This window comes from Globicephala melas, chromosome 2 (genome assembly GCF_963455315.2).
Source record: "Globicephala melas chromosome 2, mGloMel1.2, whole genome shotgun sequence".
Classification (NCBI taxonomy): domain Eukaryota; kingdom Metazoa; phylum Chordata; class Mammalia; order Artiodactyla; family Delphinidae; genus Globicephala; species Globicephala melas.
Genome location: NC_083315.2, coordinates 34,659,401 through 34,678,433, shown reverse-complemented (window position 1 = coordinate 34,678,433; position 19,033 = coordinate 34,659,401). Strand labels below are relative to the sequence as shown.

At 38.8% G+C, this 19,033-nt stretch overlaps 1 protein-coding gene across 5 annotated transcripts in view; it reads left to right on the top strand.

The window, feature by feature from the left end:
• The window catches only part of ADAMTSL3 (ADAMTS like 3), a 366,800-nt gene that overhangs the window by 262,063 nt on the left and 85,704 nt on the right, over positions 1 to 19,033 (top strand). For all 5 annotated transcript variants that reach the window (XM_060293778.1, XM_060293777.1, XM_060293779.1 and 2 more), the window contains 2 exons: positions 13,832 to 14,024; positions 14,137 to 14,316. In XM_060293778.1, coding sequence (XP_060149761.1) covers positions 13,832 to 14,024; positions 14,137 to 14,316 — 373 coding nt within the window. The remainder of the gene's footprint in view (positions 1 to 13,831; positions 14,025 to 14,136; positions 14,317 to 19,033) is intronic.

Sequence of the window (19,033 nt, the reverse complement as noted above, 5' to 3'; positions counted from 1 at the left end):
ATGAAGTAGTGTATTTTTTAGCCTCCATGTGTTTGTATTTTTTACAGATTTTTTTTTTACTGTAATTGACATCTAGTCTCATAGCATTGTGGTCAGAAAAGATACTTGAAACTATTTCAATTTTCTTAAATTTACCACGGCTTGATTTGTGACCCAAGATATGATGTATCCTGGAGAATGTTCCATGAGCATTTGAGAAGAAAGTGTATTCTGTTGTTTTTGGATGGAATGTCCTATAAATATCAATTAAATCCATCTTGTTTAATGTATCATTTAAAGCTTGTGTTTCCTTTTTTATTTTCATTTTGGATGATCTGTCTATTGGTGAGAGTGGAGTATTAAAGTCCCCTACTATGATTGTGTTACTGTGGATTTCCCCATTTATGGCTCTTAGTATTTCCCTTATGTATTGAGGTACTCCTATGTTGGGTGCATAAATATTTACAATTGTTATATCTTCTTCATGGATTGATCACTTGATCATTATGTAGTGTCCTTCTTTGTCTCTTGTAATAGTCTTTGTTTTAAAGTCTATTTTGTCTGATATGAGAACTGCTATTCCAGCTTTTTTTTTGATTTCTTTCTTTTGATTTGCACAGAATATCCTTTTTCATCCCCTCACTTTCAGTCTGTATGTTTCCCTAGGTCTGAAGTGGGTCTCTTGTAGACAACATATATATGGGTCTTTTTTTTGTATCCATTCCTCCTTCCTGCCTAGAGAATTTCCTTTAGCATTTGTTATAAAGCTGATTTGGTGGTGCTGAATTCTCTTAGCTTTTGCTTGTCTGTAAAGGTTTTAATTTCTCTGTCAAATCTGAATGAGATCTTTGCTGGGTAGAGTAATCTTAGTTGTAGGTTTTTCCCTTTCATCACATTAAATATGTCCTGCCACTCCCTTCTGGCTTGCAGAGTTTCTGCTGAAAGATCTGCTGTTAACCTTATGGGGAGTCCATTGTATATTATTTGCTGTTTTTCCCTTGCTGCTTTTAATATTTTTTCTTTGTAGTTAATTTTTGATAGTTTGATTAATATGTGTCTCGGTGTGTTTCTCCTTGGATTTATCCTATTTGGGACTCTCTGCGCTTCCTGGACTTGATTAACTATTTCCTTTCCCATATTAGGGAAGTTTTCAACTATCATCTCTTCAAATATTTTCTCAGTCCCTTTCTTTTTCTCTTCTTCTTCTGGGACCCCTATAATTCAAATGTTGGTGAATTTAATGTTGTCCCAGAGGTCTCTGAGACTGTCCTCAATTCTTTTCATTCTTTTTTCTTTATTCTGCTCTGCATTAGTTTTTTCCACTATTTTATCCTCCAGGGCACTTATCCATTCTTCTGCCTCAGTTATTCTGCTATTGATCCCTTCTAGAGAATTTTTAATTTCATTTATTGTGTTGGTTTTCATTGTTTGTTTGCTCTTCAGTTCTTCTAAGTCCTTGTTAAGCGTTTCTTGTATTTTCTCCATTCTATTTCCAAGATTTTGGATCACCTTCACTATTGTTATTCTGAATTCTTTTTCAGGTAGACTGCCTATTTCCTCTTCAGTTTTTAGGTCTGATGGGTTTTTACCTTGCTCCTTCATCTGCTGTATGTTTCTCTGTCTTCTCATTTTGTTTATCTTACTGTGTTTGGGGTCTCCTTTTTGCAGGCTGAAGGTTCGTAGTTCCTGTTGTTTTTAGTGTCTGTCCCCAGTGGCTAAGGTTGGTTCAGTGGGTTGTGTAGGCTTCCTGGTGGAGGGGACTAGTGCCTGTGTTCTGGTGGATGAGGCTGGATCTTGTCTTTCTGGTGGGCAGGTCCACGTCTGGTGGTGTGTTTTGGGGTGTCTGTAGACTTATTATGATTTTAGGCAGCCTCTCTGCTAATGGGTGGGGTTGTGTTCCTGTCTTGCTAGTTGTTTGGCATAGGATGTCCAGCACTGTAGCTTGCTGGTCGTTGAGTGGAGCTGGGTCTTGGCGCTGAGATGGAGGTCTCTAGGAGATTTTCGTTGTTGGTATTATGTGGAGCTGGGAGGTCTCTGGTAGACCAATGTCCTGAAGTTGGCTCTCCCACCTCAGAGGCACAGCCCTGATGCCTGGCTGGAGCACCAAGAGCCTGTCATCCACATGGCTAAGAATAAAAGGGAGAAAGAAAGAGAGAAAGAGAGAAGGAGAGAAAGGGAGGAAGGAAGAGAGAAAAATAAAATAAAATGAAATAAAATAAAGTTATTAAAATAAAAAATAGTTATTTTTAAAAATTTAAAAAGTAATAAAAAGAAAGGAAGAAGAGAGCAACCGTACCAAAAAACAAATCCTCCAATGATAACAAGCACTAAAAACTATACTAAAAGAGAAAACAAAAAGGAAACAAACAAAAAAAAACCCAGACAGATAGAACCCTGGGACAAATGGTAAAAGCAAAGCTATACAGACAAAATCACACACAGAAGCATACACATACACACTCACAAAAAGAGAAAAAGGGGAAAAAAATATATATCATTGCTCCCAAAGTCCACCTCCTCAATTTGGGATGATTCGTTGTCTATTCAGGTATTCCACAGATGCAGGGTTCATCAAGTTGATTGTGGAGCTTTAATCTGCTGCTCCTGAGGCTGCTGGGAGAGATTTCCCTTTCTCTTCTTTGTTTGCACAGCTCCCGGGGTTCAGCTTTGGATTTGGACCCGCCTTTGCATGTAGATCGCCTGAGGGCATCTGTTCTTCGCCCAGACAGGACGGGGTTAAAGGAGCCGCTGATTCGGGGGCTCTGGCTCGCTCAGGCCAGAGGGAGGGAGGGGTACGGAGTGCGGGGCGGGCCTGCGGCGGAAGGGGCCGGCGTGACGTTGCACCAGCCTGAGGCGCGCCGTGCGTTCTCCCAGGGAAGTTGTCCCTGGATTATGGGACCCTGGCAGTGGCGGGCAGCACAGGCTCCCGGGAGGGGAGGTGTGGAGAGTGACCTGTGCTCGCACACAGGTTTCTTGGTGGTGGCAGCAGTAGCCATAGCATCTCATGCCCGTCTCTGGGGTCCGCGTTGATAGCCGCGGATCACGCCCGTCTCTGCAGCTCCTTTAAGCGGCGCTCTTAATTCTGTCTCCTCGAGCACCAGGAAACAAAGAGGCAAGAAAAAGTGCCTTGCCTCTTTGGCAGTTCCAGACCTTTTCCTGGACTCCCTCCCGACTAGCTGTGGTGCACTAGCCCCCTTCAGGCTGTGTTCACGCCACCAACCCCAGTCCTCTCCCTGGGATCTGACCTCCAAAGCCCGAGCCTCAGCTCCCAGCCCGGCCCGCCCCGGCGGCTGAGCAGACAAGCCTCTCGGGCTGGTGAGTGCCGGTCGGCACCCATCCTCTGTGCGGGAATCTCTCCGCTTTGCCCTCCGCATCCCTGTTGCTGCGCTGTCCTCCGTGGCTCCGAAGTTTCCCCCCTCTGCCACCCACAGTGTCCGCCCGTGAAGGGGCTTCCTAGTGTGTGGAAACCTTTCCTCCTTCACAGCTCCCTCCCCGAGATGCAGGTCCTGTCCCTATTCTTTTGTCTCTGTTTATTCTTTTTTCTTTTGCCCTACCCAGGTGCGTGGGGGGTTTCTTGCCTTTTGGGAGGTCTGAGGTCTTCTGCCAGTGTTCAGTAGGTGTTTGGTAGGAGTTGTTCCACGTGTAGATGTATTTCTGATATATTTGTGGGGAGGAAGATGATCTCTGCGTCTTAGTCTTCCGCCATCTTGAAGCCTGCTCCCTTTCATCTTTAGGGAAATTGCACTCATGTTAAGTATTAAAAACCTTAGTAATCCAAATTACTTACCTTACGTTTCTCAGTTCTTTCTTATTCTAATATTGGAACCAATGATTCAGATATTTTTGGAAAAGCTGGAGTTTCTGTTTTCCTCCCCTGCCCCATCCCTCCTCTGAGGCCCTGTAAGATGGAGACTACCCATGTGAACTGGGGTAAGAGACAAGGGGAAATACAGGAGGTGAAAAACATAGTTTAATATCTCAACATATTTTCCCACGAAATTGGAATCACGCTCTATGTGATTTTGTAAACTGGTTCCTTAAACTTGAGTCTTGAAATGGGGTAGAAGGAAGAGTTAAGCAAACAGAAACATAAATAAGTATATTACTTAAATTATAATAAATGCTATAAAGAAACAGAAAAGGTCTCAGGAACAAGAGTAACATGAGGACCTAATATAGATTGGTGGGGGCTGAGGGTTGGGTGCAGGTGGTCAGAGGAGGCCTTTCTGAGGAAGTTCTATGTGAGTTGAGATGTGAAAGAGGAGTAGAAGTTGGCCAGGGGAAGTGTAGAGGAAGGCGTGTTCTAGGCAGAAGGAACAGCATGTGCAAAGACCCCGAGGAAAGGAAGAAGTTGGTGTGGTCAGGAAACTGGACAGAAAGGAAGTCAGCGTATCCTGAGATGAGATCAGACACGGCAGGGCCATGGTAGGCATTTAGATGTGACCCAGAGAATCAGTGGGGAGCCATTGGAGGCTTTAAACAATGAGATGATAAAGTCACATTTTTAAAAGACTGCTCAAACCCTGAAATGGGGAGCATAGTGACAGAGATGATGAGATCAATTACAAATTTTTAATAAATGTCCTTAAATGAGGTACCCAACCTGCCACAATTCCACTTGAGTATCCCCCATTTAAAGCCTGCTTCCATGTGAATCTGCAATAGTTTTTCCTTAGCTTGTCATTTCCTTTTTACTGTTTATATAGTGCCGCAAATATTCTTCATCAAGATGTTGACTCTGCCTTTAGATTTGTAGTCATGAATATCATTGTGCCTCTGCTGTCTGTTCCAGAAATGCTCAGAGCATCCTTCAAAAATACTGCTTCCCAAATCATGCCCCTCTGTGCTCCAGGGTTCTGCAGAGGTGTTTTTGTTTTGTTTTTAAATTTTATTGAAGTATAGTTAATTTACAATGTTGTGTTAATTTCTTCTGTACAGCAAAGTGACTCAGTTGTACGTATATATATATATATATATATATTCTTTTTCATATTTTTTTACTATGGTTTATCACAGGATATTGAATATAGTCCCCTGTGCTGTACAGTAGGACCTTGTTGTTTATCCATCCTATATATAATAGTTTGCATCTGCTAATCCCAAGCTCCCAATACTTCCCTCCCCAAACCCCTCCCTCTTGGCAACCACAAGTCTGTTCTCTATGTCTGTGAGTCTGTTTTTGTTTCATAGATATGTTGATTTGTACCATATTTTAGATTCCACATATAAGTGATATCATTTGATATTTGTCTTAGTATGATAATTCCCAGGTCCTATCCATTCCTAACTGCCTTGATTCAGATGTTTTGACGGAACGGTTTCTTAGTTCCTAAATAACTCCTGCTTCTAATGTTTCCCTGATCCATATGCACACATGTGACTATGAAAGATCCTTCTAAATTGTAGAATGTCCGTGTGAACTTCCACAAAAAACCCTTCAATGACTTCCCTTTACCTGTGGAAAATCCACATTCTTTACTTTGGCATAGGTATTTGTTTCCTTGGGCTGCCATAACAAAGTACCACAAACTAAGTGGCTAAAACAATAGAAGTTTATTGTCTCACCAATCTGGAGACTAGAAGTCCATAAACAAGGTGTTTTGGCAGGGTTGGTTCCTTCAGAGGGCTGTGAGGGAAAACCTGTTCTGTGCCTCTCTCCTAACTTCTGGTAGCTTGAGCGTTCCTTAGCTTGTGGATGGCATTCCCCATGTGTTTTCATATCCCCTTCCCTCTGTATGTCTCTGCATCGAAATTTCCCTTTTATAAGGTCACTACTCATATTGGATCAGGGCCCAATATCTAATGACCTCATCCTAACTTGATCATCTGTAAAGACCCTAATTCCAAATAAAGTCACATTTCTAGGCACTAGCAGTTAGGACTTCAACAGCTTTTTGAAGAAAAGAGTTCAACCCATAACAGCAAATAAAGTCTTTGTTACCCTGGTTTTAGGTTCTTGAACCACATTTCCTGTCATGACCACTCTCACCTCATCACACGCTACACACACACACACACACACACACACACACACACACACACACACACACACACACACACACACACACACACACACACACACACACACACACACACACACACACGTGCTAACGCTGAGGAACTTGCCCAGCAGCCACACTAAATTATTCACTATGACCCATGTTCATGGTCATTCATGGTTTCTGGGCCTTTGCACATACCGTGCCCTCTGCCTGGAGCCCTCCTCCGGGAAATAAACTAATACTCTCCCATAAAAGTAAGCAGTGGCTCACTTCTCACTGGTATAATGAAGTCCAACAATGTGAAATGGACCCTAACCTTAGATACTTGGTAGGGGTATGTCTTAATAGTCCAGAGAGAAGAGGGAATGGGTCAGGGGAAGGGGATAGAGCCCTAGTTCTACCTCCATCAAGGCATTTTAGACATGTCCCTTAGCTCTCTGGGCCTAGTTTCTCAATCTGAATGTTGACGAAAGGTGTCAGACTTTATGATCACCAAGGTCCCTTTCAGCTCTAGTCTTTCATTGTTGAGTCATGCTTTCAGGTTGCATTTTTCACTCACATCTCTAGGACTCTGCCTAGTGTTTTTGCAATTATCCTCATACCTACTCATGAGTTGTTTGAAATGCTCAGGGTTTGTTTTAGCTCTAAGAATAACAGCCTTTGCTTGACCTGCCCAGGAGGCCAAGGCAGGGTTGAGTTTGTGTTGCAGAGCTGTCCTTCCTTGGCTTACCAATCAGGGCAAGATTTGACAAGTCTAGAAACTGTTCCTCAAGGCTGCTGATGGAAGCACGCTGGTTTATTCACGCACCAGCCCACGTGCAGGATCGCTTCCTTCCCTCAGCCTCGGCAAGAGATCCTACACAGGATCTTCTTCAGCATCTTGCTAACAGAGCTTTCAAGCTAGGACTAGGGCAACACACAATATATCTTGGCCACTTTACAAAATTAAGGGTCTGCTTTCATGTGAAGAGAAATCGTATTCCTCATTTTGAAGTTGCAAATTTAATAAACTTTTTGAAGGTTGAGAGTCATATTGGAAAAAAACCAGCAGAGACAAAGGGTTGATGCCAAAATAAAGGTCATCTTACAAAAATGTTTTAGGTTCTAGAAACCAGTGGTGTAGGAATAACAGGAACAGGGTGTTGCACAATATTTACATACAAATATTTACTGACTCCAAGGGCAATAGCAGTAAAATATTACCGCAGGGTGAAACTTACCAGTGAGATTGGATTGGACAGTCAGTAGTTCTTTATTTACCCAAAGGCAAATGTATTTGATGTATTAGCCTGAACTCTCCAAGGTGGGGTGTTATATATTTATTTGCTTTTATGGGGTTACTCCCCTTGGTCTATCCTATAACTGCTGAGTGTCTGCTATTTATGGAGTTTGCTTTTTCCAAGAGAGAGCCAGCGGTTCATAGAGACATGTGGGGTTACTTAATGGTCCCACTAGTCCGAGAAGAGCCTTCTTCTATGACAGGATTCAACACAGCTAGACAGGGAAGTAGGGAAACAGGAGGCAAGAGTAATGTGTTTCTGTACCGACTTGTTACCCAGTTCTTGAATTAAAAAAAAAATTCTGTGTTTAGTTCACTGTCTGTTAATAAGAAATTGTTATCCATTTCTTGAATAAAAATGGTTCCACTTCTGCTTCCTTATGGCACTAATTGATTCTTCTAGTTACATACTTTCTCGAAAGACTGATCATCCTGAAGTAACTTCAAATAACTTACATAGTTAAGCTGAGTTGTTTTAATAGTGTAACAAAAGCCTTCTAATTATTTAGCCATGTAGTCTGATTGTCTTCAAAGTATGACCTATATATCTACTACTGGTGATTTCCCTCACCTCTAAAGCTCCTGGAAATTTAGATATTAATAGGCTAATTAATAGGTTAACTTATATACTTCCAATTATATCCAGTCCTATGGCTAGCAGGGACTTAACATCTTCCTTTTAATTCGTGGGAAAGGACCCATGTTCTTTGCTTCTTTGTGAAAAAAAAGAAAAAAAGCTGCTGCTAATCACAGCCTGAAGCCATTGTTTACCTGAGGCTGCTCACTTGTGGAGAGGAAGGACAAACACAGATAGAGGCCCGGGACCAGATACCGTCCCAGATTACCTGTTGGCTTGGTGGTTGGATGTCAGTGTCCTTATAGTGCTTCTGTGCTACGTTGTCCATATAAGACCTCGTTCTAGACTGGAGACCCTGGAGGGCTAGATGGGGGCAAACAAAACTGAGACAGGAAGGGTTAAGAGACAGAGAAAAGGATTGAAGGAGGTGGAGGGAGAGAATACCCTCTTCCAGTTGAGGCTGCAAAATGAAGTTCCAAAGCATGTAAAAAAATCTAATACTTACGAAGATAGCCCACAGATTCAATAGTTGAAAGATGAATTCACTCCAGAAGAAATTAAAATATAAGAACAATCTGAAAATACTTTAAGTATTATTGGGATTTTTGGAGAAATAACTAATAAATAATATCTATGTAAAGAACTAGAAATTTTGAAATAGAAATAGGCAGGAATGTGGTAAGAATAGATGTGTATTATAAAGAAAGCATTAGAAAACCTAGAAATGAAAAACAGTCAATGAAATCAAAGAATAAGCTGTAGACAATTGAAAGAGTTGGTGACTTGAAGATAGTGCTGAGGGTGTCAAATGAATCAAACCACAGAAGGTTGATGATTTGGGGAAAAGAGAAGGAAGTGCAGAAATAGGGAAATAATGGCAGAGAAGCAAGATATTAAACTGTTGACTAAAACTCAGGAAAAAATACTTATGGTATCAAGAGAAAAAAGTGAAAACAAATCCCCACTTTGATAGGGCAAGTGAGACTGCAGAAAATCAAGGATGACAAGAAATTCTTAAAAGCTATAAGACATGAAAGACATATTAACCCCAAGAACGTATTAACAAGTGGAGTTTCCAGAAAACAAAGGAATAACATATTTAGAGAACTCAGGGAAAGTCATGATCATCCTAGAGCTAAACTTGCTAAACTTTCAAGTATATGAATGTGGGCGTCCATTTTTAGCCTTGTGATGGACTAGATATCCTGAATGCCCTTTTGTTAAAGCTCCTAAAATACTAGGTAAAATTTTTAAAAATAACTTGAAATGTAGAATTAAGCTTGTAAGAAAGTAGGGGAAATCCTCAGTAGCCAAAACGAAGCTGAGGCATGAATCTAGAGTGGTAACCCAGTATAAAAGTTAGTACCTCCCTGGGGACAGCTACCAACAGCCCTATATGCAGGAGGTGGGGGGTTATATTTATCTGACTATGTGATCTGAAAAATTAATTCACATTGGTTTTGACAGACGTAATGCAAATTCTTTGTAGAGGAATGATGTAACTTCCACCTAGAACTTAAAATTCCCACCAAGACCTAATAGGAATGACCTCATAATCAAAAATCAAAATACTCAGGAATAAACAACATGGGAGAATCAGTGGGGAATCAGATACACAGAGCATCAGATAGTTGGAATTATCAGATACAGAATATAAAATGTTTGTTTAAAATAGTTAAAGGTATAAAACTGGAAATGAAAACCTAAGCTAGGAACAACCTATCAAAAATACTTGGACAGTTTTTTTAAAGAACCAAATATTAGGTTGAACCATATAAAACTTAAATTTCATTGGTTAAAAATGGTCAAATATTGGCAAATTCATATGGTTCAACCCAATAGAATATCTAGAGGTTAAATATAAAATCACTGACATTTAAAAGTTATGGAATGGGGCAAACAGGTGAAGTAGAAGAGAGATCTGAAGAAATTACCTGGAAAAAAGCACAGAGAGGGGCTTCCCTGGTGGCGCAGTGGTTGAGAGTCCGCCTGCCAATGCAGGGGACGTGGGTTCGTGCCCCGGTCCGGGAAGATCCCACATGCCACGGAGCAGCAGTTAATGAAAAATATGAATCCTGAGAATCTGGAGTTACAACAGATCCCAAGCAGGAAAAATAAAAAAGAGATACACACCTAGACACATGGTTGGGAAGCCTCGGAACTCCAAAGACAAACAAAATATCTCAGAAGCAATCAGAGAGAAGAGATGTATAAGAGGAACAGCAAAAACTGACAGTATTCTTCTCATTAGTAATAATGGAATATTATCTTCAGATGGTTCAGAGGAAATAACTGTCAGCCTGGAATCACATACTTAGTGAACAATATTTCAAAGATGAAACAAGGGTATTTTCAGATTGTAATGGGGTCAGCAAACCGTGGCCTTATAGGTGATCTGAGGATTAAATGTGTTAATACATGTAAAGTACTCTAAAAAGAGCTTGACCCATGGTAAGTGATCGATAAATGTTAACTACTATTATGTTAGAAATTTTAGGTGAGCAAAACCAGGAGACTTTACTAGCAGCAAACTTTCACTAAAGATAATTTTAAAAGAATGTGTTTATTAAGCAGAAAACTGATCCTAGAGGGACGGTCTGAGATATAAGAATGAATACTGACCAAAGTACATTGTAAAGACAGCTATCTAAAAAAGAATCACTGACTGTGCAAGTCAATAATAATATCTGAATGTGGATTTGAAATAGATATTGGACAACAAAAACTGGGTTGATTGTAAAACTGGGTCAAATGTTGATTGTGGAGTTAAAGTGATTTAAGCCCCTTGTACTATTTGTGAAGATGGAAATAATTTTGATTAACTCTAGAGATGTTAAATAGGCCCTTTAAATTTCCAAGGGTAACTCTAAGGATAAAAGATAGCAGAGGAGAAAGCAGAATAAAAAAATATAATGAACTCAACCAAACCCGTGGAAAAAAAAACAAAACAGGAATGATTAAAATAAGTCAGGAGAAACAGAATTCTAGACAACAGTAACAGATGAGAATAGTTCAAGAAGCCCTTTCATCTTGATCAAGAAAAGGAGTAGAGATAACAAGAAACTCTAGACTTTGTTATCAACATTTATAGTGATATATGCTATAATTTAAGGGTAAGTGCTAAAGGAATATAAATGCTGGTTTATATATTCATTTGTCTTTTTGCATGTTAATTGAATATTTTAATTCTAAAGTTAAAAAAAATCAATTTTTAAATTTATTTAAATTTATTTATTGTTTGACATAATGTTTTTCATTTTACACCTATTATACTTTTATTATTTTTAATGCCTCTGAGATTCCCCTTAAATTCCTTATGTTTATGCTGTCTCTATTTTTGTTCTTCTCACCATAAATTTATCAATTTTATTTGTCTTTTGAACAGCCAACTTTTGTTTTCTAGTTCACTCATTTCTGTACTCATCTCTTTTTTTGTTTCCTCTCCCTTACTTTTTTTGGTCTAATATACTGTTTTTTTAACTTCTTGAAATAGATTATTGTTTTCAGCCTTTCTTGCATTTTAATATGTACATTTAAGATATTGACTTTCTTCTAATCATGGCTTTAGCTGCATCCCACAGATTTTGACATTTCATGTTTTTTAACATGCATTTAAAAATACTAATTTTCATTGTGATTTCTTCTTTGACCCATGAGTAATTTAAAAGGTTATTGCATAATTTCTAAATATTTGGGGGATTATCTAATATAGTTCCACTGTGGTCAGAAATGTGATAGACTAGATGGCTTAAACAACAAAAGTTTATTTTCTCACAGTTCTGGAGGCTAGAACTTTTAAGATCAAGGTGCCAGCAGGGTACCGTGTTTGATGACAGCTCTATTCCCAGCTTGCTGACAGCTGCCTTCTCGCTGTGTCCTTTTATGGCAGAAAGAGAGAGAGACAGAGAGAGCGAGCTCTCTGGTTTATCTTCTTACAAGGGCACTAGTCCCATCAGGAAGGCCCCACCCTTATGGCCTCTTCTAACCCTAATTTCGACCTAAAGGCCTAATTTCCAAACACTATCACATTGGAGGTTAGGGATTCAACATATGAATTTGGGGAGGGATACAAACATTCAGTCCATAGCGTGTACTGTGTATTATTTTAATCCTTTGATTGACTTGCTTCCATTTTACTTAGGATTTATATTTCTCTTTTATTTAGAATTCAGAATACATAGCCATACATAAAAAATATTTTCTTTATATACATTTGTCAGATTTTGTGCTCAGGTTTTACCGAGCTTCCTAATGTACATTAAAATACTTAATCCTCTTCTTTACTTTGGAACATTTTAAATAACATAGGAATTCACTTGTTTCTTAGAAATTTGTAGGCACTCAATCACACAATTAGCAAGCTCTAGTCCCTTTCTTGAATAGAACTTTTTGTAGTTGCCTAATAACATGTATTTCATCAAAATTTTCAAATGTATTATTTAGTTCTCTATGTTCTTATTAAAATTCATCTTTTTGATAAGCCAGGAGCTTAGAGAAGTATTTCACAGCTTAAAATTTTTTTATTACATATCCTTCCATTTTTCTTATATCTAACATCTCATATTTCATACATATTTGTGCTTGTTATTCAGTCTCCGTATTTGTTATATCATCATTGTGAACTCTTGCCTTCATAAATTAAGATTTTACTCTTTTTGCCCTATTTGTCTTTAATACTGTTCTTCATTTTTTCTCTTAGTCACATAAGTAAAACATGTTTATTATAGAGAGTTAGAAATCAGAAAAACTGAAAAATCACCTTTAGATAAACACTAATACTTTTCAAAGAACTAACTTATTTTTTCTGATAATGAATGTTTATTATAAGAAAAATCAGGAGAAAGATACCAGCAAGAATAAAGAAAATAAAAATCCTATCACTTAGAGATCATCACTGTTAACATTTCAATGTGTAATTAGCCATATTCTTTTTCTGCATGCGACCTATTTTCTAATAAAAATACATGAATGTATTTCCATGTCAGTAACTGTATATCTACTTTATTTTCAATGGCTGCTAGCATGGTGCTTTATGAATAGACAATTATTTATTTTGCCCTTTATTATTAAATGTTTAGATGGCCTCCTTCCACTTTGTAAAATTTAATTAATTAATTAATTATTTTTTTGCCGTTACAAACTACCCTGGAGCAAGCAGTTTTTTATTAATGTACATTTTAAGCATTTAAAAATTCTTTCCTTATGATGTATCTTTACAGTAACTAGTTAAAAATTCATGATTACTAAGAATTAAATATCCACAAATTAAAATAATCATTGTATACAATTTTTTACCCATCAGACAGGCAGAGACTTTTTTAAATGATATTGTGCAGTGTTGGTGTGGCTGTAAGAAACCAGGCCGTCTCACTTGCTTTTGGTGAGAGTGTGAATTGAGAGAATCTTTTTTGAAGGCAACTTGGAAATATGTATCATGAGCACCTGCCTTGGGTTTTAATTTTTACAGATGTTTCATGAGAAAACCTGATTTTTCCAAGATCTTATTGGAAAGGAATCACATTTCATATACATACATACATATATATATATATACACATATATATGTTATAATCCTAACATAAAAGAATTTTCTTAGGGATATTCCAAATAATGAATCCAGGTGCCCTGAAAATTTCCTGAAGTGTGCTTTTAAGCATTTAAAATTCTTTTGGCACCTATATAATTCATCCTTGCCTTGGGGCTCTATTCAAAACAAAACTAAGATTTTATTATTGCTGTAGGGTGGTAGGTTAGGATGGAGAGAAATGTACTCTGGACTTTCCCAAACAGGTAAAATCTTTAAACCCTTTCCTGACACTTCTTGCCTTGAAACATTGTATTTCTGGACTTGAATTGCATATGTTGGTGCTGTGACTCCAGGATCTGGATGTGGCGGGTGGAGTCTGGAAGTCCAGAGAGGAACTTGTCCATGCTCTGGTTGTTGCACAGAGTCCATTGGACAGTTAATGTTGCCCACTTGTTTTTTTGGTACAGATGGCACACGGGCTCTTGGGGACCCTGCTCAGCTACCTGTGGCGTTGGAATCCAGACCCGAGAAGTGTACTGCCTGTACCCTGGGGAATCCCCCTCCCCTCCTGAGGAATGCCAAGATGAGAAGCCCCATGCCTTACAAGCATGCAATCAGTTTGATTGCCCTCCTAGCTGGCATATTGAAGAATGGCAGCAGGTATGGCAGACTGATGACTCCACGGCCGCCAGGCTGATGATTGTAAGAGCCCTGCATTGCACTAAGTTGAAGAGGGCCAAGCCCGTTGACTCACCTCCTTCTGTCTTCTCAGTGTTCCAGGACCTGTGGTGGGGGAACTCAGAATCGCAGGGTCACCTGTCAGCAGCTGTTAACGGATGGCAGCTTTCTGAGTCTCTCAGATGAATTGTGTCAAGGACCCAAGGCATCTTCTCATAAGTCCTGTGCCAGAACAGACTGTCCTCCGCATCTGACTGTGGGAGACTGGTCAAAGGTAAGGGCCATTGCAAACTTCACAGTCCCTTCTTTTCTGCTCCTCCCTTTTTTCAGCCTTTCGATATTTCCTCCCTGAGATGAGAGCTGGGGCTACTTTGAGGTGAGTGGAATGTCTAGTGTGCAAAATTTCAGGAAGCACTTACTCACTCTCTGGGTTGTGTAAGTGCCCTGGTCCAGACCTACACATAATGATCCGTTTTCAATTTTTACTCAATATTACTTAAACTGTACTCAACACGTTTCTCCTAAACCAAATCCCATTACTTCTTTCTTTTGGAAGAACCAAAGTCATTGTATTCCAGGATTAACTCAAAATCGGTTTGGTTCTTCTCTGCCTTAGGTCTCCTTATATAGAATTATTTATTAAACCCTGACATTTCAACCTCCTGAAAATTTTCCACACCTTTACTCCTTTGCATTCCGTTGATACCATTGCTGATTTTACCGTTTACCCTCTCAAGTTCACGTTAATTGCAATAAGCAGAATTCCAAACTATCATTTTAGTGCTGCCAGGACTTACTATAGTCTAGTAGCAATGCCTCATTTTTCAGGTGGGAAAAATTAAACCCAAATAGCTGAAATAAGCTGCAAGGTAGGAGCAGAATGCACGCCTTTTAACCTTATCCCAAGGGTTCTCTCTTTGATATTATACTGCCCACCAGATTCCCGGCCTCTGTACCACTCTTTCATCTCCACACCATCTAACACCTCAAAGTATTCCCATCACTGCATCCATCAAGTCACCTCCTACAGGTCGGAAAAATCAACTTCCAGTTCCCCAGAATACCTCGCAGGGCTTTCCTTGAACTGATGGGACTCATATTCCAGCCCCCTTTATTCTTTTTTTTTTTACATCTTTATTGGAGTATAATTGCTTTACAATGGTGTATTAGTTTCTGCTTCATAACAAAGTGAATCAGTTATACATATACATATGTTCCCATATCTCTTCCCCCTTGCGTCTCCCTCCCTCCCACCCTCCCTATCCCACCCCTCCAGGTGGTCACAAAGCACCGAGCTGATCTCCCTGTGCTATGCAGCTGCTTCCCACTAGCTATCTACCTTATGTTTGGTAGTGTATATATGTCCATGCCACTCTCTCGCTTTGTCACAGCTTACCCTTCCCGCTCCCCATATCCTCAAGTCCATTCTCTAGTAGGTCTGTGTTTTTATTCCTGTCTTACCCCTAGGTTCTTCATGACATTTTTTTTCTTAAATTCCACATATATGTGTTAGCATACAGTATTTGTCTTTCTCTTTCTGACTTACTTCACTCTGTACGATAGACTCTAGGTCTATCCACTTCATTACAAATAGCTCAATTTCGTTTCTTTTTATGGCTGAGTAATATTCCATTGTATATATGTGCCACATCTTCTTTATCCATTCATCCGATGACGGACACTTAGGTTCTTTCCATCTCCGGGCTATTGTAAATAGAGCTGCAATGAACATTTTGGTACATGACTCTTTTTGAATTATGGTTTTCTCAGGGTATATGCCCAGTAGTGGGATTGCTGGGTCATATGGTAGTTCTATTTGTAGCTTTTAAGGAACCTCCATACTGTTCTCCATAGTGGCTGAACCAATTCACATTCCCACCAGCAGTGCAAGAATGTTCCCTTTTCTCCACACCCTCTCCAGCATTTATTGTTTCTAGATTTTTTGATGATGGCCATTCTGACTGGTGTGAGATGATATCTCATTGTAGTTTTGATTTGCATTTCTCTAATGATTAATGATGTTGAGCATTCTTTCATGTGTTTGTTGGCAGTCCGTATATCTTCTTTGGAGAAATGTCTGTTTAGGTCTTTGCCCATTTTTGGATTGGGTTGTTTGTTTTTTTGTTACTGAGCTGCATGAGCTGCTTATAATTTTGGAGATTAATCCTTTGTCAGTTGCTCCATTTGCAAATATTTTCTCCCATTCTGAGGGTTGTCTTTTGGTCTTGTTTATGGTATCCTTTGCTGTGCAAAAGCTTTGAAGTTTCATTAGGTCCCATTTGTTTATTTTTCTTTTTTTATTTCCATTTCCCTAGGACGTGGGTCAAAAAAGATCTTGCTGTGATTTATGTCATAGAGTGTTCTGCCTATGTTTTCCTCTGATAGTTTGACAGTTTCTGGCCTTACATTTAGGTCTTTAATCCATTTTGAGCTTATTTTTGTGTATGGTGTTAGGGAGTGATCTAATCTCATACTTTTACATGTAGCTGTCCAGTTTTCCCAGCACCACTTATTGAAGAGGCTGTCCTTTCTCCACTGTACATTCCTGCCTCCTTTATCGAAGATAAGGTGACCATATGTGCGTGGTTTTATCTCTGGGCTTTCTATCCTGTTCCATTGATCTGTCTTACTGTTTTTGTGCCAGTACCATACTGTCTTGATTACTGTAGCTTTGTAGTATAGTCTGAAGTCAGGGAGCCTGATTCCTCCAGCTCCGTTTTTCGTTCTCAAGATTGCTTTGGCTATTCGGGGTCTTTTGTGTTTCCATACAAATTGTGAAATTTTTTGTTCTAGTTCTGTGAAAAATACCAGTGGTAGTTTGATAGGGATTGCATTGAATCTGTAGATTGCTTTGGGTAGTAGAGTCATTTTCACAATGTTGATTCTTCCAATCCAAGAACATGGTATTCTCTCCATCTATTTGTATCATCTTTAATTTCTTTCATCAGTGTCTTATAATTTTCTGCATACAGGTCTTTTGTCTCCTTAGGTAGGTTTATTCCTAGACATTTTATTCTTTTTGTTGCAATGGTAAGTGGGAGTGTTTGCTTGATTTCACTTTCAGATTTTTCATCATTAGTGTATAGGAATGCCAGAGATTTCCGTGCATTAATTTTGTATCCTGCTACTTTACCAAATTCATTGATTAGCTCTAGTAGTTTTCTGGTAGCATCTTTAGGATTCTCTATGTATAGTATCAAGTCATCTGCAAACAGTGACAGCTTTACTTCTTTTCTGATTTGGATTCCTTTTATTTCCTTTTCTTCTCTGATTGCTGTGGCTAAAACTTCCAAAACTATGTTGAATAAGAGTGGTGTGAGTGGGAAACCTTGTCTTGTTCCTGATCCCAGTGGAAATGCTTTCAGTTTTTCACCATTGAGGACGATGTTGGCTGTGGGTTTGTCATATATGGCCTTTATTATGTTGAGGAAATTTCCTTCTGTGCCTGCTTTCTGCAGGGTTTTTATCATAAATGGTGTTGAATTTTGTCAAAAGCTTTCTCTGCATCTATTGAGATGATCATATGGTTTTTCTCCTTCAGTTTGTTAATATGGTGTATCACGTTGATTGATTTGCGTATATTGAAGAATCCTTGCATTCCTGGAATAAACCCCACTTGATCATGGTGTATGATCCTTTTAATGTGCTGTTGGATTCTGTTTGCTAGTATTTTGTTGAGGATTTTTGCATCTGTGTTCATCAGTGATATTGGCCTGTAGTTTTCTTTCTTTGTGACATCCTTGTCTGGTTTTGGTGTTAAGGTGATGGTGGCCTCGTAGAATGAGTTTGGGAGTGTTCCTCCCTCTGCTATATTTTGGAAGAGTTGGAGAAGGATAGGTGTTAGCTCTTCTCTAAATGTTTGATAGAATTTGCCTGTGAAGCCATCTGGTCCTGGGCTTTTGTTTGTTGGAAGATTTTTAATCACAGTTTCAATTTCAGTGCTTGTGATTGGTCTGTTTATATTTTCTATTTCTTCCTGGTTCAGTCTTGGAAGGTTGTGCTCTTCTAATATTTTGTCCCTTTCTTCCAGATTGTCCATTTTATTGGCATAGAGTTGCTTGTAGTAATCTCTCAATGATCCTTTGTATTTCTGCAGTGTCAGTTGTTACTTCTCCTTTTTCATTTCTAATTCTATTGATTTGAGTGTTCTCCCTTTTTTTCTTGATGAGTCTGGCTAATTGTTTATTAATTTTGTTTATCTTCTCAAAGAACCAGCTTTTAGTTTTATTGATCTTTGCTATCGTTTCCTTCATTTCTTTTTCATTTATTTCTGATCTGATTTTTATGATTTCTTTCCTTCTGCTAACTTTGGGGGTTTGTTGTTCTTTCTCTAATTGCTTTAGGTGCAACGTTAGGTTGTTTATTCGAGATGTTTCCTTTTTCTTAAGGGAAGATTGTATTGCTATAAACTTCCCTCTTAGAACTGCTTTTGCTGCATCCCACAGGTTTTGGTTCGTCGTGTCTCCATTGTCATATATTTCAAGGTATTTTTTGATTTCCTCTTTGATTTCTTCAGTGATCACTTCGTTATTAAGTAGTGTATTGTTTGCCTCCACGTGTTTGTATTTTTTACAGATCTTTTCCTGTAATTGATATCTAGTCTCATAGTGTTGTGGTCAGAAAAGATACTTGATACAATTTCAAATTTCTTAAATTTACCAAGGCCTGATTTGTGACCCAAGATATGATCTATCCTGGATAATGTTCCATGAGCACTTGGGAAAAATGTGTATTCCGTTGTTTTTGGATGGAATGTCCTATAAATATCAATTAAGTCCATCTTGTTTAATGTATCATTTAAAGTTTGTGTTTCCTTATTTATTTTCATTTTGGATGATCTGTCCATGGGTGAAAGTGGGGTGTTAAAGTCCCCTACTATGATTGTGTTACTGTGGATTTCCCCTTTTATGGCTGTTAGCATTTGCCTAATGTATTGAGGTGCTCCTATGTTGGGTGCATAAATATTTACAATTGTTATATCTTCTTCTTGG